General features: G+C 39.4%; 1 protein-coding gene across 2 annotated transcripts in view; it reads right to left on the bottom strand.

Moving 5' to 3' along the window:
- Positions 1-3,192: 3,192 nt before the first annotated feature.
- epha4b (eph receptor A4b) overlaps positions 3,193-22,866 on the bottom strand; it is a 353,857-nt gene continuing 334,183 nt past the window's right edge. The window contains exons 12-18 of one of the 2 annotated variants that reach the window (XM_072572897.1): positions 22,268-22,329; positions 15,257-15,466; positions 12,762-12,911; positions 10,705-10,898; positions 10,414-10,569; positions 8,810-8,947; positions 3,193-6,158 (exon numbers count right to left, since the gene is read on the bottom strand). In XM_072572897.1, coding sequence (XP_072428998.1) covers positions 8,833-8,947; positions 10,414-10,569; positions 10,705-10,898; positions 12,762-12,911; positions 15,257-15,466; positions 22,268-22,329 — 887 coding nt within the window. In that variant the 3' untranslated portion in view covers positions 3,193-6,158; positions 8,810-8,832. The remainder of the gene's footprint in view (positions 6,159-8,809; positions 8,948-10,413; positions 10,570-10,704; positions 10,899-12,761; positions 12,912-15,256; positions 15,467-22,267; positions 22,330-22,866) is intronic. The other variant, XM_072572898.1, reaches the window with a different exon arrangement.

Below are 22,866 nucleotides of genomic sequence, written 5' to 3'. Positions count from 1 at the left end.
TTCTCCACATCTCTGCTACTATTGGGGGGCCTAGAGTAAACACCCAACAAGGTGACTGCTCCTTTCCTATTTCTGACTTCAGCCCATGCTACCTCCAAAGGCAGATCCCCCTCGAACTGTCTTTCTACAGCCGTTATACTGTTTCTAATTAGCAACGCCACTCCCCTCTTCTTTTTTACCACCCTCCCTAATCTTACTGAAACATCTGTAACCAGGAACCTCCAGCAACCATTCCTGTCCCTCTTCTAGATCACAAAACTGTTAGCTCCATATGGAAGTTTCCTGATTTCAACAAATCAAAAACATTTCTGAAGGAATGCACCATTTTAAAAGTGACACTTGGAGCTGTAACAGAACAGGGCAACACTGGCGTGCTGAATACATGCTTGTTTTACATCAGGTGTATGTTCTGGTGTAGGCAAATGAGCTCCTGAAAAAATTCTGGTGATGCTTCCTCATCACCACTGCAGAGACAGCATTAAATAATTTCTACTTTTGTGAGATTGAAGAAATGTGGAGCCGATAGTGCACTCTATTTTTTCACTTACAGAATTGGCAAGATCTCCAAATCATTCTGGTTACACAATCAGGTTTTCAGTTCTTTTATACATTGTAAATATAAGTCTGCTATCTGTATGACAAAAGCACATCTTGATTCAGCAAAATGAATAGAGGATGTGTGTTGTCCCTAGATCTTATTGTTTAAGAAATTCTTATGGATTTGCCTACAATTATTTTTCACAATGTTTCTCTTGGTTGGTATTCTCAGAATATCCCTGGTGTTGCTCAGTGTCACTGCAATTATTCAGTACGTTTTCACCCTTGTGAACTGTACTGGTTGAGTTCTGTGCTATTTGGAGACAACTAGGTTTCCCCAGCAGGGCAGGGGTTAATCATGGAGAAAAGGTTGGCAGTAATATAGAGCTGTTGAAAGATTCATAGGGTTGTTTGCTTGGAAATTTTGTCCATCTCTGTTTTTGGGTGAGCTTTAATCTGATCTCTGACCTCTGTATAGAGTGAAGCAACGGAAGAGATGAGTCACCCACATAGGGACATGTTGATCATTGACATTCATTGGCATTGGCTTGGTCAAGACGTGCCACAGAAGCTAAACTTGTGATCTGTAACATAACACATAGAACAGTACAGCACAGTACAGGCCTTTAGGCCCATGATGTTGTGCCGAGCATTTATCCTCATCTAAGATCAACCTAACCTACATACCCCCTCAATTTACTGCCATCCATGTACTTGTCCAGCAGTCGCTTAATTGCCCCTAATGTCTCTGACTCTTTTACCACCGCTGGCAGTGCATTCCATGCACTCACCACTCTCTGTGTAAAGAACTATCTCTGACACCTCCTCTATACCTTCCTCCAATCACCTTAAAATTATGACATCTCGTGACAGCTATTTCTGCCCTGGGGCAATATCTCTATCTACTCTGTCTATGCCTCTCATTACTTTGTACACCTCTATCAAGTCACCTCTCTTCCTCTTTCTCTCCCTCCTTCTCTCCTAGTGTGAAAAGTCCTAGTTCACTAAACCTCTCTACATAAGACAAGCCCTCCAATCCTGGCAGCATCCTGGTAAATCTCCTCTGCACCTTCTCAAAAGCATCGAAATCCTTCCTATAATGACGTAACCAGAACTGGACACAGTATTCCAAGTATGGTCAAACCAGGGTTTTATAGAGCTGCAGCAAAACCTCATGGCTCTTAAATTCAATCCCCCTGTTAATAAAAACCAAAACATCACACGCTGCCTTAACAACCCTATTAACTTTGATGGCAACTTTGAGGGATCTATGTACGCGGACCCCAAGAATCCTGTCTTTAAACCTGTATTCAACTTTTAAATTCAACCTTCCAAAATGAATCACTTTGCATTTATTCAGGTTGAACCCCATCTGTCACTTCTCAGCCCAGGTCTACATTTTGCCACTGTCATATTGTAGCCTGCAAATGCCCTCAACAGTATCTACGACACCACCAACCTTTGTGTCATTGGCAAACTTACTAATCCACCCTTCCATCTCTTCATCCAAGTCACTTATAAAAACTACAAAGAGCAGAGGCCAAAGAACAGCTTCTTGCAGGAAACCACTGGTCACTGACCTCCAGGCAGAATACTTTCCATCCACTCCCACTCGCTATCTTCTTTCAGCCAGCCAGTTCTGTATCCAGACAGCCAAATTTCCCAGTATCCCATACATTGTAACTTTCAGAATGAGCTTACTGTGGGGAACCTTATCAAATGTTTACTGAAATCTATATATACCACATTCACTGCTTGACCTTTGTCAATTTGTCCCATCACATCCTCAAAGAACTCAATAAGTCTTGTGAGGCATGACTTGCCCCTCACAAAGCAATGCTGTCTATTTTTAATCAAGCACTGTTTTTTCCAAATAGTCATAAATCCTATCTCTCAGAATCCTTTCCAGTATCTTGCTTACCAAAGATGTAAGACTGGTCTGTAATTCCCAGGGATTTTCCTATTCCCTTTCTTGAACAGAAGAACAACATTTGATTTCCTCCAATCATCTGGTACTACTCCCGTGGAGAGTGAGGGTGCAAAAATCATTGCCAGTGGCACAGCAATCTCCTTCCTCGCTTCCCATAGTAACCTTGGATATATATGGTCCAGCTCTGGAGACTTACCTATCTTGATGCTTTCTAGAATTTCCCGCACATCCACTTTCTTAATATCAATCTGTTCAAGCCTATTAACTTGGTCCTCAATGTGGGAATTTTTGAGGGATTATATATAATGAAATGATTAGATAATGTCATATATTAATGTTTTTGTTGACCTTGATTATGCTTTTCTCCACATTATTTGTATGTTGCAATTCTGTTCAGGAATTTCTACTTTCTGGATCGAATATCACCTTTAGTTTAAAGTTTCTGGGAGAGATTGAATGCAGAGTGAATACTAGATAAAGCTGTTCATATTCAGCAACCACAGCCAGTCTTTCTGCCAAATCTAACACTTTTATTTCCAATACCAGCAAATGTTTGATGAAAATATTAAATGAGCATCCCTGGTGTTGAATTGTCTTCAGCTCCTGTCTTACTCAGTAAGTGAGTTATTAGAAAGTTTCTTCATTAAATATTTGGTGGAAAGTGGTATTTTTCTCACACTTGGTTGAAACAAGGCTCAATAACTTGGAGACTGAAGACGTGTAGGTGGAAAAAAAAATCAAAAATATTTGCATATTTATTACAGCGACATAAAAATTAAAACAAAGCTGATGTGCCACCAGCAAACTCCTTGGAGCGAAATTGAGGAACAATGGTCACTAGATACTGTAAACAGAGAACCAAGCTCACAAATTAAGAAGCATAAATTAATACATACATGGCAAAAAGGCCATAGTCTCATATCTCTCACATTCAGTTTGAGAACAGGCTCATCAGCATTTAGGGCTGTACCAACTGACTGGTCTGATGATGCAATAAAAGAGTTTCATAATCACATTGAAACAACCATTAAACTGGTCCCAACCTTCAGGGCCATGAGGCACTTTGGGATACAGCATGCACCATAAAGGATAATCTTGCTGAGGAGTAGTTAAGATTAAAAAGAAAAGTAGCACTAACATTAGGGATTCTCCTCCTACCTCTGGCTGACTCTTGTCTGATTACAGAAGCATAGGTAGTCACCATTCTACGTCCTCCAACTAAATGCTATCATTCACGATGGAGAATGAAAAACAGTCTTTGACCAGGCAAATCATTGTAGTCAAGCCTGATCTGAAGTTTCACCTTTTTAATGCGTATTTTTCCAGATGTTGCTGGACAATGAACAGGAGTGGGATGTGTGGATGTTTTTAAGTTTTTCTAACAATCACATTCCAGAGTGCAAAGACAATTGTAACATTTTATCTGCTTTCCTAACTTTGAATATTCCTCTAGCCCACCTACCGACTGAAATTTCCCTGTTATTTGGCCAAAGTACTAGGGCAAGCATGTCATTTGGTGATTAACTGTCTGCACCAATGAGATAACAGTACCATGAGCTGATATGCAATGCATAGGTGAGGTCCTAAAGGTCACTGGTTAAGACCTACTCCAGGGGACCCAGTGACCAGAAGGTAAGTTTTTTTCCCCTATATGTCGTCCTACTATAACATGCATTTTGTCAACATGGATTTGCTGTAATGCGATTGACGAATTGGGGACGTTGTTTCTAAAGTGTGAGCATTTAAAACACGTGTTGGCTGTATTACGATTACATTGCCAACACTTCAAGTGCTATTTCGAAAGCGTGATTTTTCTATAACGTGGGGTTGCACAAGAACGTAACCATCCCGCTATAGAAGAATTGACTATACCAGGAGAGTGGTGTCAGAGATCAGGAAAGGGGTGTGGTGGTGGCTTTCAGAGGCCACTATCTTGTCACACCGCAATCTGTGCCTCTGAATTGTACCAGATTGGAGGCTCCCTAAAATTGACAGGAAGGTCATCTGGTTTCCTAGATAAGAGCCTTTTGCCTGCCAAGTAACCCGGGAGATGATGAGTTGAGTCATTTAAATTGATATCAATTGATCATATAAATGCCTTAATTATTATTCTGTTGTGAAAGCCTTACTACTCTGAAAATGCCCAAACTCACCCGATTCCAGAACCTAAGCAAACTTGGGTCTGGTTCATTCTTGGCTAGGTAACAGCCTGGGAATACTTTGAGTGCTGTTCTGGCAGTGGTAGTGTCTCTTTATCTGGACCAGAAGTCCTGGGTTCAAGTCCAATCTGCTCCCAAGGTGTGTTACAACATCTCTGAACAGTTGACTTTCTTAAAAAAAACTCAAAGCCACCCATGAATCTTCTTTCCCAGCATTTAATTGCTGAGGTGACAAGAAAGGGATGAGTTTCTCTCCAAGGCAAACTCCCCCAATTACTTCCCCGTTTCACCACATCCATGGAGCAGAACCGTGTGCTCTGTAGAATGGTGGTGGCTGGGGAGGGCTTTGAGCCAGGGGAAGTGAGTTAAAATAATATTTGCACTATACTCCATGTAAAATTTCACAGCCTGTGAAGAAAACCTTCAATGCTGTTGTTTAGCAGATCTCAAAGTGCTTTACAGTCAATGAAACACTTCTGAAGTCTAGCCACTGTTGTAGTGCAGATGAGAAGTGATCTGGTGTATTGAACCATGCTTATAGTTGCTGTTTCAATGTCAAGCTCACCAGTTACATGGAAGTTCCAGTCTTCATTTGATGCTTGCATTACAATCATTTGATTGACACAGCCCTAAGTATATTATTAAACTAAACTTTATAGCGCACAGGTTAGTTGTTAACCTTGTCCTAACATGAATGTTGTTTTCTTCACAAATTTGCAAACTTTTCCTATGGCACCACAGAAGTTTTGTTTGGTCACTCTGCTCTTAGTGATGGAACCGGTTCAGTTTAGTAATTTTAAAAATTCACAACTATAAACATTCTATACTTTTATATCAGTCACACTGTACATTTTATACAATATGGTACAAAATTCACTTGCTTTCGTTCTACCGTCAACATGGTGCTATTACAAAATGGTAGCACCCTTGCTCTGTTTAAAAAAAACTCTTGTATTTAGCGTTTAAGCTGTCTAAAGTTTGACACAAGTAAAGTTACATTGAAGAATATCTCTGTTAATTTGTCCACTTGGAGTTACTGAACAAGTGAACACATAGTGAAATCAGTTCACCATCTTACTTCCTCTTTAAACTGTTCGATATGTATCTTTTACTTCAACAGCTTCTCACTCATTCTTTATTTTAATACCAATGTTGTTGTATATTTCTCCATAGTGAGAGGTATGCCACACGTCAATTTCATTTTATCCCTACAAACAATATGAATGTGCAGCCATTCACTAATCACAGTATTTCATGTTTGGTTTAGAAGGTCATATGATGACAGTTTAGTTATACAATGAGCAGGAAAAGATGTTGTGATTGCCAAATACTCCATTGGATTTCAGCGCTCTCTTCCTTGGCCATCCTGCAGAAAGTTTCATGTTTAAGTGCTCTCAGCAGCTGGTGGACCTTCTTATATGCACGTTTATACATTATCATCACTTTATTGTCTCGCCAATTAGATTCCAGTGAAGATTCCAGAGATAGCAGCTTCCTCGTGGGTATCAAAACTGCCATATGTTTAATTGCTGCTTTAATGTAAAACAAAATGACCACTTTCTTGTAAGAATATTGAAAGTAATTTTCAACTTTTTGTTCAAATGTCTAACATGGAGTTAAATGCAATTAGTTATCATTGTTTGCTGCTGGAAACCTGCACACAAATATTGCATAAGCTCTATTATACAGACGATGCTAACATATGCTATTGTTGTATTCTTTTCCCTTGAACATATTTGTCATTGTGTTTTTTTTTATACCTGTTTCTTGTTTCAGTTTATCAGAATGTGGTCATAAGAAATATGCTTCTGGATGTTGTCATTTCATTTCTGTAATGTTGGAAATGATGAGCTACAGGACCAACTAAGGCCAGGGGACTTCAGAATTTTGTTTTAACAAAGGAAGACTTCCTCCACCTATTATGTGTAACTAACTTGGAAATGCAAGCAACTACCATCTCCCGGCATATAATTTTGAAACCACAGCATAATAACGATCTGCGAAAACGTCACGTCAGAAATTGAGGCAAACACAGATGTGTTAATAAAATGTAAACTTCATAGTTGTGTATGATTTCCTATTTCGTTTACAACAGCCTGAAGTTTGCAATGTTCCATTGGTACTCTTGGCATTTTAGTGTTTCTTATAAATGTAATTAAATGAGTTAATGTGGCTGGTAATATCGAGTTTAGATGGTTTTGTTCATTGATAGAGCTGTGTTTCAACTCTATTCATAAGAGTCTTTTGAAGGTTCTAGCATTTATTCTGTGATTCATACACAGAAACAGGAACTGAGCTTAATCCATGTATGAGGCAGATTTCATAATGTCTCATGATGGCCACAAACAGGTTAAGAGGTCTTTTGCAGAACAGAAGCAGTTCCTGCAATTCCTAGCTGAAGTTTCAGTCTTTCGATTGAGTCCTGACTGCTTTGTAATCTAATAGATGTTCTGGTGCTAATAGAGTAGGCATGGAATAGAACTCTGGCATTTCTCTGCTGGTTTGTGAGAGGACAACATGAAACAGAAAGGCCATCCACACTCCCAAACTTCGTGATGAAGAGATTTAACTTTCTTAAAACCATGGTCAAAGGGTTATTTGATGCCCTGACTCCATCTTTGTGCGATATCGAATGGGGTGATGTAAAAGTGTTTAAAAATGAATAATGTTTATAACTTTAGAATCCAGAGGAAACCATGCCTGAAATGACTGCAGGGCTGAGTGAATTCAATTTTTGCATCTTTCCTATTTTCAGTGTGCATTCCCACAGACATCTCTTCAGATTCAACACAGCCTGGAGGCTGGCAAAGTACCAAATAATCTGCCCCTTCCCCTTGTACATTCAGTCAACCCAAAAGTAAATGGAGGAAAGCATAAAAATAAATGTAAACCTATTGGCAGAGCATTATTGTTTCAAGTGTGCAATATATGTGTAATGTTAACCACTCCACCCATATTCTAAAGCACAATCTTGTACCTGCTGAGAAAATAACATGCATTTGTAGGTGGGTGTTTTTTATGCCGAGGGCAAATATTTAGCTTGTTTTTAACGATCCAGTCAGAGTTTTCTCTTTTTATTGGCTCTAAAGTTGTAATCCACCTCTCTGAGATTTAAAGCAGAAAGTCGAGTCCAAATCCCCACTGATACGAATTGCGATCCTGGCTCATTTCCATTTTTTTTTGACAGCTCCCCTCATTATCAATTTTTTTTTCTCAGTCTATTCATTTAAAATAAGTGGAAGTGAGCACAACCTGGTGAAACTGGCATCCAGACTGCATTTTGGGAATTTGACAAGAGTTGGAAACGTTGATTTGAATCCATGGGCTCATTTTTCTCCTTTTGTTGTCAGAGATTGAAATCATCCGCAGCCTACACTTTGTTCAGTCAGTTAACATGCTGTTTGGTTCATTTGGAGTTGGGTGAATCCAATACTCAATAATAAAGCTGCAAGGTTTGCACTTGAATTGCCTAATCAATAACTAGTAGTTCACCACCTATTTCTTCCCACACTTCATTGTCAGTGCCTTTTGTCTTCACCGTGTTTTCCTAATTTAAAAGTGAATGTAGATAAATGAAAATCTTTTGAGTTTTGGTAGATATTTCTATGTTCAATTAGAGAGTCAATGGGTAATTGGGGATTATTAATTCAAGTTGACGACAAGGATGGATTTCCAGTGTAATCCCAGTGACCTAAGTGTGTTTCCCTCTTGACAGAGGGTGTCAGCAGATTGTTTCATCAATGGGAAATGTGTGGGTTGTATCTTTATTGTGATCTTAGGCTGCTTTCAAACTGGTAATGATGGCAGCCTCCAGAAGTGGTCAGATAAAACATAAACAGAACTATAAATAGGAGATAGCTCACTGTTGCTGGTTATTATATAGACTCTAATAGAGTGCAAGAACATCTCTGATTTGGAAACTAGATTTGCTCCAGTAAGCCTTCTTTGTTATCTTTACACTTATCTATTCCTTTCACAAAAAAAAAGTTTGAATGGAATGTGCCAATAATGATTATTTTGTTCAAATGCAAGGACAGTCGCATGCTGTACGAATGCTGCATGTATGTTCTCACGATAAGCTGTTTAGTTTTCACCAGTGATAAAGGAGCTGTTAACAAGAGGAAGGAAGCCAAGCATTTGGTAGGTTCTCTTTTTTTTTCCCCCGTTTAAGAGTCCAACTCACAATGTCTAGTTGCAAGGAGTCTGTTACACTTGGATGTGTGTTCCATGCATCTGGTTGGCCATAGTGTGAAGGTTCTGAATGCTCCACAGGATCCGTTTTTGGTGTCCAACTATTGTCACTCCAATTTTGCAGAGGTCACTAGATATTGACCAAAACAAGATCAGTTAGAGTGACATCATAAGACGTATCATTTCTTTACTGTTTCTCCCAAAGATATGCATATTTTGATTAGGCGAACACACCTACATACTCCCATTATTCACTGAGTATCTGGGGATATTGAAACAAGATTTTGGCACTGAAAAGCAAACATATTGATACTCTAATACCCAAAATCAATATTGATCACTTAAATGTATTTGTTTGTAAACCATTCCAATGGCTGTGCTAAGATGGGGGAGGTGATTAAAGTTGCGGTCAATTAAATCAAATTTGCCTCAGTCCTATGTCTTGTTATTTCATTTTGCACCTTCAGGAGTTAAAAAGTCTCTAAAGGTAAAACTGCATGAGGCTTGGTGAGGCAAATTAAAATTCAGGAATATGGTGGAGAGAGATTGTCTTGGCATGGAACAGTTATCATTTTTGTATACTTAATCACCGATCTCTACAAAACAATAAGTTCTTCTGGGACATAATATATATTTACAACTGGCCATTCCATATAGAAGAGAACTAATTAAAAAGGTTGGAATAGAACATGTGTTGGAGATTGCAGGTAGTTCTGCCTATTACTGCATCACTCTGCCTATTACTATGGAAAAATTAAGGGAGAAGATCTGTTGTGTGCATTTCCTTTTGCTACAAAATTCAAACTTGTTCATCAAGGCCACTAAAAATAGCACAGAAAGCACATACTTGTCTTAAATTAAATGTACAGTCAAATTGGAACCCAACAAGAGAAATCTCTTCAAAGGGAAGCCAGTTAATGTGAATAATACTAGTTCATCCATACAATATTCACTGCAAATTAGCAGCTTTGTGTAATTAAAATGTTCAAATATATACTGCTTTTTCTCCGATGAAGCAATGAGAAACATACATTGGTAAACACGTTTGCTAATTGTCAAGGCAGAATGAAGCCTAATGGCAATTGAGGTTTGAATTATGTTTTGGTTAACCAGATGTCATTATGAAGACTTGGTTACTCTCTCTGCCAGCTGGTTAACCAACTAATCTCAAAATGCCATCTTCAGATGATCAAAAAGAAATCAGATGGGGAGAAAAGAGCTGCTCATAATAACAGAACCAACTGGAAAGAGTTGAATCAAAAGGCTTGTCCCTCAGGCCTATTTGGATTTAAAACAAAATTGCATTTTTGCAGTTAAACTCTGCCAGGTTAAATCTAGTCAAAAATGCCTCACGAAGCAGTTTTTGATTCCCTCGCCGCACTTCTTGCAGTCTTTGTGAAGCTTGTTTCCAATTCTTTCTTAAAGCAAGGAATTACATTGAACTGCATCTATGATCATGCGCAGTATGACTGACTGAAGAAAGGAATACATTTGAGGAGTTAGTGTAACAGGAATTAGCTGTCTCAGACAAATGTACTTTTGGTGCTATTTTCAATATCCTCGTAAATAAAAGCAATTTATCAACTCTTACAGTACCTGCTGTTTATATACACAACAGTATCCAGTGTAGTATAACCAGCTGAAGCAAAGTTCTCCTTGTACTGGCCCATTTTGATACCATCAAGCCATTCATCTACTGTAGTAATAGCTGATGAGTCTGGTGTGCATGGATCTTGTAAGGAATTGCCTGACCTGTGTATACACAAAAACGAAATCCTGGTGAACAGGAGCTGAAAACTTTTACTAGCGGCTCAAAGTGAGTTTCTTTCGATCTGGCCTTTGAAACTATGCGTTCCGTTTTCACATTTAACATCTGTTAAATCTTACCAAGCTGCATCATTGGCTAGAGTTTTGAGGCAACTGGGGTTTCGTATCAGCTTGTCGAGAATGTTCACTATCTGACCGAACTTGGGTCTGTCTCCACGTGCTTTCTGCCAGCAGTCTAGCATCAGCTGATGAAGGACAGCAGGACAATCCATTGGTGCTGGCAAGCGATATCCCTCATCGATTGCTTTAATCACCTGCAGAAAATGCAAGAGTTTTACCCTGGCTTTCACTGATTTACATGTTTGTTACCTACAGTCTCTGGTCCTTGCAGTAAGGTCCAATGGACTGCTTTATATTAATGGTTCAATGACTCATAGGCCACACATACAGCTAAGCAAAACTAACAGACAATAGCACAGGCCTGAATACTGTGCAAGATGAATAATCGAGGTATTTTTCTGATTTTGAAATAAATTATTACCCATGTTAAATATTCTAGTCAGCACTTGGGGACAGTCTGTGAGCTTTCAGTGAGCGCGTACAGGTTAACCTTCAATTGTAATTCGGAGTATGCATATATTTCAGCTGGATTGTGACAAATAGCTAGATTGTGAATTAAAATACATCTTCTCAGAGTGACTAACGATGCACTGAAACCATCTCAATCACTGACCGTTTGAACATTGTTCACAAATTATTTTACAAACATGGATTGAGGGGAAGAAATAGATCAGCCTATGCAAATCGTTTGGCATAGCTTTAGAAGGAAACTCTCTTTGGAATGAAGTAAAAAATAGAAAGTGCTGGAGAAATTCAGGTCTGGTAGCATCCATGGAAAGAGAAACAGCCAACAGATATTGACACCATTCCAGAGATGCTGTCTAATCTGCTGAGTTTTTACTTCCAGTATTTGCAATATTTTGTTTTAAACCTTTGTTATAAACTGAAATAATTCCAATGTAGTGTGAGCATTGGTAACCATCAGTTGTTCAATTGTTGCATCTGTTCACAGGTATATAAAATAATAAGACAACACAGTTAGGATGAAAATGGTCTATTGGTCCATTAGATCTCAATTTCTTCCATGAAAATTAACTTTTGCACATATTTTCATTATAAAATTTTAACTGTTTATTGAAGGAATCCACTTTGGAGATCTCAAGCAGGCATTTTGGCATTCTGTCTAAGGTGTTCCTTATTTGGTTCTTCTCTACAAAATGATGTGCACATTGTAGAGGAGGCTTGTTATCTATGCTTTCTCGGTGTCTGGTATCACGATTCCATTTGACTGAATGCAACTTCAGTCATTCGAGATGTTCAAAATAATCATTTACTAAAAATGAGCACTTGTTATGCAATGCACTGTTTGACTCACTGATTAAAATGCAATAACTTGATTGCAATAACAATATATTAGGTGTGTTATAGTTGTTTCTCTCACTGGAGATTTTGCCTTCCAACTGTCTGCTTACTTGGGAGCTCAAGTATCTGTGGTGGTTGATGAGATAAGTGATATTTTTCTGGTCGGTTCTCTTGAGACAAATTAAATATCTAAATGAGTTTTTCTAGCTAGGTCCCTGATTCAATCTCTGAATCTATTTTAGTTTTCCCAGTTTAAACAGTAATAAGGGTGCTATAGTTGCTTTCAGTGTCTCTTGATAAGTGAGAGTGAAACCAGTCAAACATTTTCTATCTCGGAAACACTGAAAGGTGCATTGGCACTGAGTGCAGATAAAATTTAGAATTAGTTGTGATATCTCATTTAGTTCAATGGCTTGTGAACAAAGGGTCAGTTAGACTCAAAACGTTAGCTCTTTTCTCTCCTTACAGATGCTGCCAGACCTGATGAGATTTTCCAGCATTTTCTCTTTTGGCTTGTGAATACATGACTGTTGAAGTTTACTCTTGTAAATAACTGATAAATGTGTCAGATCAGCCTGTGATCTGCATCTCCACAAAATGTCAACGCTCTCGGGGAGGTGGAAGGCAGAAAGTTGGTAGACACCAAACCAAGAGTACAATGGACATTCTTGCGCTAGACAACATTACTACAAAGGTCTCGCACTTAAAACTGGCAGCACACGGTTGAAACAAGTTCATGGGGTTTTGTTGCTTACATCTTGATTGGACATTTCCCAATAAGGCCTCTCTCCGTATGACATAACTTCCCACATAACAATCCCATAACTCCATACATCACTGGCTGAAGTGAATTTACGGTAGGCAATGGCCTCTGGGGCTGTCCATCGGATGGGGATCTTTCCTCCCTGAAAGCACATTACAAGCATAAGTGAGACACAGTGATAAATTTGAAGCAAAGATAAATGTAAAATGATTATCTGTGCGTGTATATAATTTCATAATTAGACAGGGAAATCTGGGAATATTGACTCAGTGGCAGTGAAGAAATGGTGCTAAGGTAGTTAAAGGGGTGATTCGGATATTTGGCATTGTCAGTGGGGGCTTATTAAAAACAGGGAAATTACGTTAAACCATTGTAACTTGTTGTTTGGGCCTCATCTGAAGTATTGTGTACAATTCTGGGAGTCTCACCTTTTGGAAATGATTTCAAGAACTTGGAGAGAACTCTTACCAGAATGTTACCAGGAGCTGAGAGCCTTCAGTCACGCAGAAGGATTGCTGAAGGTGAATTCCTCTCCCTGGGTTTGATCTTAACCTTTTGTGTGTACTAATAGATTATGAAAATGAGGGGTTTTGATTGAAGGAGGGGGAAATTGTTTTTGTGTGACAAGTTGATCAGTAAGCAGAAATCTGATAAAATAATTTGTCTAAAGAACTGGAAGAATAATTGGGAAATTTGCCAGTTGAAAGAGTGAGGAAAGTGGGTTCCATAGTAATTGAAGGAATCTGATTCTGAGGATTCTACACTGGAAATGTGAAAAGTTTTCACACTTGATGAACTAGCTTTCTAGCTGAAGCCCAGTGGGAGGAACAGATAAGGGTTTTCAAAATCAGGGAGTTTAAGCCGGCTAGCTATTTCCCCACTAAAGCATGTGATATAAGCAGAAAGGAGCTGTGCGCTGCTAAAGGGTAACGTGATCTGACAAGCGACAGAGTGCTGCTCCCTTTGGTTCAGTGGGGTAGCTTGCAGAATAAATAATGAAACAAGAGCAGGTATGCAACAGCATGTGCTGTTTCATCCCTGCTGTTACTTCAGTTTTAACTTAAATGGTGGACAGTGGAGGAATAAGTACATTCCTTATGCCACAGCTATGTATTTACATTTAGAAGAGGGGGAAAAGAAAATCTGTAACAGCTTCACTTTGAGTTGCTAACCCGATTGCACAAAAGGCAATTTGACATGTGGGGAGTTAGACTAAACTGGACAGCTCTTTTAACCAGTCTGTACCAGTGTACCGTCAGCAGAGTGACCTTCTTCCCTCCTAAAGTTCTCTGATTCCATGTCCACATCAGTTTACTAGATATGAATAATTAAAAGTTCAAAGAATTAAATATTTATAAAAAGTTTGTAATTAATCGGAGGTTCTTACTTTCAAATTCCAGATTGACCACAAGTCTCATGGGTACTTTTTTCTTAGATTGCTAAAACCAGGCAGAGAGCTTTTGAGGTGACCAGGCCAATCCAGATATTGTAGCTTCCAAACTAAAGGTAACTTTATTCAATTTCCACCACCAGGAAGAAAGAATTGTACACCTATTGTGTTTGACTGTGTCTCACATCTGCACACACACAACATGGGTGCTGGGGAAAAATATAAGCACTACCACAGTTAGGTGGTAGGGCGGGGTTTTTTTACAAAAATAAAGAAAAAAAATATAACCAGGAGCTTAGAATCTCCTCAGTTGAGAATGGACTCTGAGCTGGCTGGCTACAAAAAAAAATTAGATACTTTGCAGGGAAGGAATTCAAATGAAAGATAGAAAGGTCTTGCATCAATGTAGCACCTTTCACAACCTTGGTTTAACCCAAAATGTTTTACAGAGATCTACTGTTCTTCAAACAGCACTATCCCCCATATGAACAACTGAGAGGGAAGATGGGGCTTTCTGCCTAAAGTTATCTCTAAAAGAAGGGGCCATCAATGCTGCTGTCTGTTTTGACCTATGGCTCCTGCTCTAATGGTCACATGCCTGTGTTATTCCATCCTCATGGATTCTGCCTACCATGAAGCCTTGAGGTTTTGGATGTCTACAGTCCATTCTTGAGGCTACTCTAGTTAGCCAGACTCTCCGTACTTGAAGTCTGCTGCATCTCCATTTCTATGTTACCAAAGAATGGCTGTTTCCAGATATTCAGAGGTTTCTGTAAACATTTAAATTGCATTCTATTGTATAACATACCAGTTACAGCTGTCTGGTACTGTTCTCTCATTCCTTTCTTAGAGTTCTGATAGCGTGAGACTGTTGATGACCGAATTTTAACATGTTCACCATTATCATTTTCATTCCAAATTCACGATGCAGTTGCCCTCAGTGCTGCATTTGGAGAAGCAACCAAGATTTTGATTCTCAGCAGGGGCTTGAACCCAGCAGCTTCCAAGTGAGAGTGTTTATCACTGAACAATGGTTAGCACTATCTGTTAAAATAGTGTTGAAGTGCCAGTAAATGCTGCTTGATGTGTCCACTCACCCTAGTTGTATAGGCAGCCTCTGGGTCATCCTCTAGAACTCTTGACAGCCCGAAATCTGAGACCTTGCAGACAAAATTGCCGTTCACAAGAATGTTCCTTGCTGCAAGGTCTCGATGTATGTAGTTCATGTCTGAAAGATATTTCATTCCTGACGCAATTCCTCTGAGCATTCCAACTAGCTGGATGACTGTGAATTGTCCATCACGTTTCTAAATATAAATATAAAATATCATTATCAATTTTTTGTTCAATTAAGTAATAATCCTGAGAGGAATAAATCCATACTAAAGCTGAGTTAAATATAGACATAGTCTGAACAACAAATGTCTACAGACGTGAAAACAGCAGGAATTCTTCTCCATTAGCTCTGAACTGACTTCCTATTATATCCTGAGAGAATCTCACACCACATCTATTTATAACAGGAGTTTCACTTTAAACAGAATATAGCATTGCTGCAAAATCATAAAGTGAGTCTCTGAGGGAATGAAGTCTTGCACAGTAGTCCATTTTCAAAGGAGTTTCTTCACCCCACCCTAATTTGTGACAGAGTATTTGAGCTCTCAATTGCTTCTCTTAATATTCAGAAGAAAATGGAATGAGGTGAAATGAGCATTACCATGGAATTCCAGGAAGTTTGCAGTTAGCTTGAATTAGGGTATAATTTTACCATCTTGGGTGTCATTTACATTTATCCCTGTTAGAGCCAGCCCCTCTTTTCAACCCCCTTGATGGGTGCAACAAAGATGTTTAGTTCTTTTTAGCAAGTAGCTGTGACACACTTAAAAGACAGCCTGGTTAAAATTAAGGAGCAAATTATCAGGCTTTCTTCAGTGGTAGAATTTAAGATAGCTTTGAATAATGTCTAGTCCAAAAAAAGAAAAATCAAGAATATATGTGTAGTTGCAACATTTTAAAAGGCATTTGGACAGGGACTTGAGTAGGAAAGGTTTAGAGGGAGGTGGGAGCTGAAAATGTGTTGCTGGAAAAACCTGAGGAAGGGCTGATGCCCGAAACGTCGATTCTCCTGTTCCTTGGATGCTGCCTGTCCTGCTGTGTTTTTCCAGCAACACATTTTCAGCTCTGATCTCCAGCATCTGCAGTCCTCACTTTCTCCTCCTTAGAGGGAGGTAGGTCAAACACAGGCAAGTGGCACTCGTTTAGTCTGGGAGACCTGGTAGGCATGAACAGGTTGGACCAAAGGGTCTGTCTATACGCTGTGTGACTGAGTCTACAATATATAGTATTGAGAATGTCTTGGGTCCTTGAAGTGTTAGAATTTAGCCTGAGACCACAATTATTTACTTGATTTTTTTTTAAACCTTCTGCAGTGTAAAAATTTATTGGTATCCTTGAGTTCTCCACAAATACATATTACTCCAAATTGATGTTTTGTGAGTTTGAGAGAATCTGAGAGAAAGAGGGAGCAAACCTTTCAAGACCTCATCTATAAATCTATTTTCTTCTCTCTCTCTCTCTCTCTCTCTCTCTCTCTAACTTGCACCCGCTCTGTTGAAAATCTGTCACCTGTGTACTCTTCCATATGGTTTATTTTTTCAAAAAATTGGATAATCCTCAGGCAGCTTTCGTCCCAAGATATGAAACTTTCAGAAGGTTGTCAATCCAGCAGTGGACACAGATCTGAGTGCCTGGTTTCAGTCATTTTGATGCATATTAATTTCAGTTCAGATTGAATGTTGGTTATGTGTAATAGTGCAACCTATAGTTAGAGGATCATTGCAGCCAACTTTAAGCTGGGATGTTTCTCCTTTTTGAAACAATTTTAGTCTATGAAAAGTCGGAGCTATTAAAAGTCAGTTGAGGAAAATCAAAAATTAATCATTCATTGTTACCATTATCAAACAAGACTGCACAGGGCGATTTTAATTAAACTCATGATCTGCAATTTCTTTCAACTTTATCCTCTTGTGTAAACTTGATCTCTGGACATGACTCGTCAGTCAAGTCTCTTTTCTTGTCACCTGAAGTCTGCTTTCTGGAATCCTGTTTTCAGACTCCTCTGTTTCACCACCATTTATAGAAGCCATCTCTTGAAAAAAATTTGGCTCCCTCCAGATCTCTCCTTCTCCAGCTCCATTTCTCATATGGCTATTTGGAGTGCCTTACATTACTTCACTTTAACGTAGTCGTCAAACTGAGTAAATGACAGATCTCTCTCTGCTTGCTTACAAGTTGGAGAGGTGGCCTTAATAGAACTTCATTAATAATCTGACTGATTTTTCCTGAGCAGACTGGCCGAGCAAAGACTGATAGCCAAGTTCGATACCAATGGGTATGGCCTCAACCGGGATCTTGGGTTCATGTCACAGGTGACCCCACTACACTCCACACTCTCTCGCATGCGCACGCATGTGCACACTCACACGCACATGCACATACACACACTCTCTCTCTCTCTCTCTCTCACACTCTTACATACTCTCACACTCATGCTGTCTCTCAGACACCCCACAATCTCACTCACCCACGCACTCCTATCTCTCTCTCTCTCTCTCTCTCCTCCTCCCCCCCTTCTTCTCTTGTGCTCTTGTTCTCTCCCTCCCTCCCACATACACAGACAAGTCTATAAGGTGAATTTGTAATTGCAGATACATTCTATTTAATTCCAAAAAGCACACAACGTGTAGGCAGTCAATCTATGTAACTTTTTATAAATTCCTGCTTTGGAAATAGAATCAGTCTGGCCCAAGATTAGGATACAGACAGACTGTAACCTCACAGCTTTAATGAATTGTCTGAGCTGAGAGGTTTTTTTTTCATAAAACTTTAAGTTATCTCAAGAATGTGACTTGAAAGAAGTTCTGGGATTTACATACTAATGAACCAAAACCTGCAACCCATTCTAAAAGATGAAAAACTTAACAGCAATCTAGGTTTAATCAATATATTGTTTCCGTTGCATGACCCTGAGATCTTTTGCTATAAATTCTATGTCTTATGATCCTGCTCCACTAGCTACCCGATGAAGGATCGGCGCTCTGAATGCTTGTACTTCCAAATAAACCTGTTGGACTATAACCTGATGTTGTGTGATTTTTAACTTTGTCCAACAACGGCACCTCCACCATCGTAATAATCAAAGAGCATTCAGATAACAAATCAAGGAAGCTCAAAATGAAATCTGCCCTATTGGGAATGAATAAATAATGAAATGTAATGCATGAGAAAATATCAGGTAGAATTTAATATGCTGATTTCACAAGTCTTGGTTTGAGTTCTCATATACTTCAGATGTTATTACACACACCTCTGGAGCAGGTGAGACTTGAACCTGGGATTCCTGCCTCAAAGATTACCACTGCACCACAAGAAGGCCTTTTTATATACTTTTAGAAAGGATGATCTGGAGACCAGCCAAAATATACTTAACTTCACAGGCCGATACAAGTGCTATTTGCTGGCTTATTCTTTTCATTTACTTGCTCAATGCCTCGTTAGCAAGAAGGTAAAGGTCGAGTTGCCACAATCCTGACAGACCTTAGGGTTGTTTTCTCATCACATGGAGGCAACTGGTGGTGGTTTCAACACATCTCTGGCAAGAGGAAAGATTGAGAAGGAGAGTCCTTCATGGCAACCTCAGGTGGTGCAGGAATCGAACCCACACTGTTGACGTCACTCTGCAGTGCAAACCAGCTGTCCAGCCAACTGAGCTCACTGTCCCATGCTGGCAAGAACAGCATGTGTTGGCAACTGACTAATTGGCAACTGAATAATTAAAAATTAGTGATTTATGTTCCCAGCTTTTTAATGATACCTCTGAAGTAAACAGTTTTTAATTGTCACATTATACTTTGTATACAATACCCACCATTTTTATCAGAAACCTATCACCATTCTGACATCCTATGGATGCAGAACATTGATTCTTCATACTCAATTATTTGTATAATCACTAATTATAAACCTTCACAACTGGTATTACTGGGAACTCCCATCCAATATCATTTAGCTGAACCAAGTGAAACTTGAGGGTAATGTCTTGCCCTCTTATGAAATGCCCCAGCTACCAGACCTGGAGGACCTATGCCCTAGCCCCCAATCCCAACTGAATCAAGCCAGAAATCAGTCCCTTAGCCATCAAAATATTTATCTTGCTTTCTATATTACCAAGTAAATGAGAGGATCAAAGCACTTGAATAGTCACAAGTACAAATTTAGGGAAATATGGGTTTTGCTAAATTGATGTGAACCAGCTAATTTCTTCTGCTGTTACTGAATCAATTATCAATTGCCAATGATCAATTTCCAGTCGTGAATATATTAAAAAATTAATAATCATTACTCAGCTAATAATGCAGTCTTACTACATTGTTCCGAATTACACTGAGTAAAGTTCAAAAGCATATAATCTTGAGTTATTTAATTTGCAATCCTGTCTGTACATCTTAAAATAACCAACTTAGCTTCCTGCATTATTTTCCAAATGGAAGAAGTCCATTCTTTCTCAGAAATGTCTAAACCTCCGTTAAAGGAGTCTATTATAAAGGATGAAATTACGGCACATCTGGATAATAGTAACAGGATAGGACAGAGTCAGCATGGATTTATGAAGGGGAAATCATGCTTGACTAATCTTCTTGAATTTTTTGAGGATGTAACTCGGAAGATGGACGAGGGAGATCCAGTGGATGTAGTGTACCTGGACTTTCAGAAAGCTTTTGATAAAGTCCCACATAAGAGGTTAGTGAGTAAAATTAGGGCGCACGGGATTGGGGGCAAAGTACTAGATTGGATAGAGAATTGGTTGGCTAATAGGAAACAAAGGGTAGTGATTAACGGCTCCATTTCGAAATGGCAGGCAGTGACCAGTGGGGTACCGCAGGGATCCGTGCTGGGACCGCAGCTTTTTACAATATATGTAAATGATATAGAAGATTGTATCAGCAATAACATTAGCAAATTTGCTGATGACACAAAGCTAGGTGGTAGGGTGAAATGTGATGAGGATGTTAGGGGATTACAGGGTGACCTGGACAAGTTAGGTGAGTGGGCAGATGCATGGCAGATGCAGTTTAATGTGGATAAATGTCTGGTTATCCACTTTGGTGGCAAGAACAGGAAGGCAGATTACTACCTCAATGGTATCAAATTAGGTAAAGGGGCTGTTCAGAGAGATCTGGGTGTTCTTGTCCACCAGTCAATGAAGGCAAGCATGCAGGTACAGCAGGTCGTGAAGAAGGCTAATAGCATGCTGGCCTTCATAACAAGAGGGATTGAGTATAGAAGCAAAGAGGTGCTTCTGCAGCTGTACAGGGCCCTGGTGAGACCACACCTGGAGTACTGTGTACAGTTCTGGTCTCCAAATTTGAGGAAAGACATTCTGGCTATTGAGGGAGTGCAGCGTACGTTCACAAGGTCAATTCCAGGAATGGCAGGATTGCCTTACACGGAAAGACTGAAGCGACTGGGCTTGTATACCCTTGAGTTTAGAAGACTGAGAGGGGATCTGATTGAAACGTATAGGATTATGAAAGGACTGGACACTCTGGCAGGAGGGAACATATTTCCGTTGATGGGGGAGTGCCGAACCAGAGGACACAACTTAAAAATACGGGGTAGACCATTTAGGACAGAGATGAGGAGAAACTACTTCACCCAGAGAGTGGTGGCTGTGTGGAATGCTCTGCCCCAGAGGGCAGTGGAGGCCCAGTCTCTGGATTCATTTAAGAAAGAATTGGATAGAGCTCTTAAAGATAGTGGAGTCAAGGGGTATGGAGATAAGGCTGGAACAGGATACTGATTAGGAATGATCGGCCATGATCATATTGAATGGCGGTGCAGGCTCGAAGGGCAGAATGGCTTACTCCTGCATCTATTGTCTATTGTCTATTGTCTATAAAGCAATAGCCTGCCTAAGGTAAACCAAGAACCCAGGAAATCCCCCATCTTCCCCAAATGAAACAAGGAGGTTTTGAATGAGCAACAAACTTCGATGGTCCATCAACCAATTCCCAAACTGCTAGTTTAGTTCAATGACTTTAACTATTCTCTCTGGAATTGTCTTCACTTCCAAATTGAGATAGGTAGGTTTCAGACCTTATGCAGTACCCCTGAAATTACTGAAATAATATCATTCAATTCAGCATCTGCTCTGGGTGTCCAATGTTATGAATTCAGAGAATGAAGATTGATTTCCAAATTCACTGACGAAATTTCCCAACTGGATCTGTGTCTAACAGTTAAATGCCACTAAAAAGTAGATGGGTCTTGTATCTGGATTGTGGTGCTTCAAATCTCCTTCCTGTCTTTGAAAGTTTACACTCTCCTATGATATAGACAGCATTTGGTAGGTGCAATGAAGTGGGGTTTTTCTACAATGTCTGTACAAAATCTGCTGAAATATTTTTTCATGAAGCCACATCATTTGACAGGGCAGTTTAAACAGTGTACCTTTCATATTAAGGGAAGTGGCAAAGAAGTAATAAATGATTCAAAATGGCGGAAGAAACATGATAGGATTATTAATCTGGACCAAGTATGAAGTATTGTTGTGCAGCCAAGCTGTCTGTTGCCGCTGTGAAATTGTGCTGTATGGAAAAGCTGCACACCGTGTATGAAGAAACCTGAAGCAAATCACACTGGACCTGGCTCTCTAATGAAGGTGACGCACAAAGTTATTGCTGAAGAATTCTGAGGCAGCAATTATCATATGACTAAAAGTAACTTCAATTTTGGCCAGAAGGAACAGAGGCTGAACTAACTTCATGCTGCATTCTAGATAATGACACCACTTGCAATGACGAAGGGCAACAGTTAACAATTGCAATGATATCGAGAGTAGCATTCGTGAAAGCAACTAGGCAGAAAGGAGAGTAATGTGTATATACATCCAAACATGTTCTTGATGAGCAAACTAATCTAGAAATAAATCTGCTCATAACAATTCGTCTCCATGTGTTTTAAGGACGTAGGCAGAGTCTCTCCTTTGGGTGAGTCATCACTTCAATAATAACAAATTACCAGAGTATTAATTAGAAAGCAGGCCCTACCCTCAGAAATGAGTCGAGAGATCCATTCTCCATGTACTCCGTTATTATCATTACAGGCTTGCCTAAAGGAAGGAGAAAAGATCAGTGAATATAAAGTAGTACAAAATGAGTGTTTGGGACTAGTTTTATTGCAAGTCCAATAGTGTAATCACATTCAATCACCCCAGTACTCGCAGATTACTTACAGAATTGATAATGTTGAATGAGGAGTTTTGAAGGGATAAAGCTCCCAGTGGCATTGTGATCACATAATCCTCAAGCTGATGGAATAGTAGCCTTTACTGCAGAAGCCAAAAGCAGGACAAATTTTGTTTTCAGATACTCATGCATTCAAAATTTACACTTACCTAATTCTTGTTTGAAACAACAGTCAATTGTCAAGTTGCTGTGACGCTAATGGCTCTAACCAATACACGACAGAAGGCCTCACCAAATCATCTTGGATGACAAGTATAAAATGATCAGTGGAGAACCTCCTGTATTAGTGCCTGACACAACTTCAGTAACTATAAATGTTATAGTCCTGAGTAACAATTATTTTTCTGATGTTAAATATTAGTTTGGGGGGGGGGGGGTAAACATTTATGTTCAAATTACTC

This window comes from Chiloscyllium punctatum, chromosome 6 (assembly GCF_047496795.1).
Source record: "Chiloscyllium punctatum isolate Juve2018m chromosome 6, sChiPun1.3, whole genome shotgun sequence".
Lineage (NCBI taxonomy): Eukaryota > Metazoa > Chordata > Chondrichthyes > Orectolobiformes > Hemiscylliidae > Chiloscyllium > Chiloscyllium punctatum.
The sequence above is the reverse complement of the archived record's forward strand: the minus strand, read 5'-3'. Positions and strand labels throughout refer to the sequence as shown.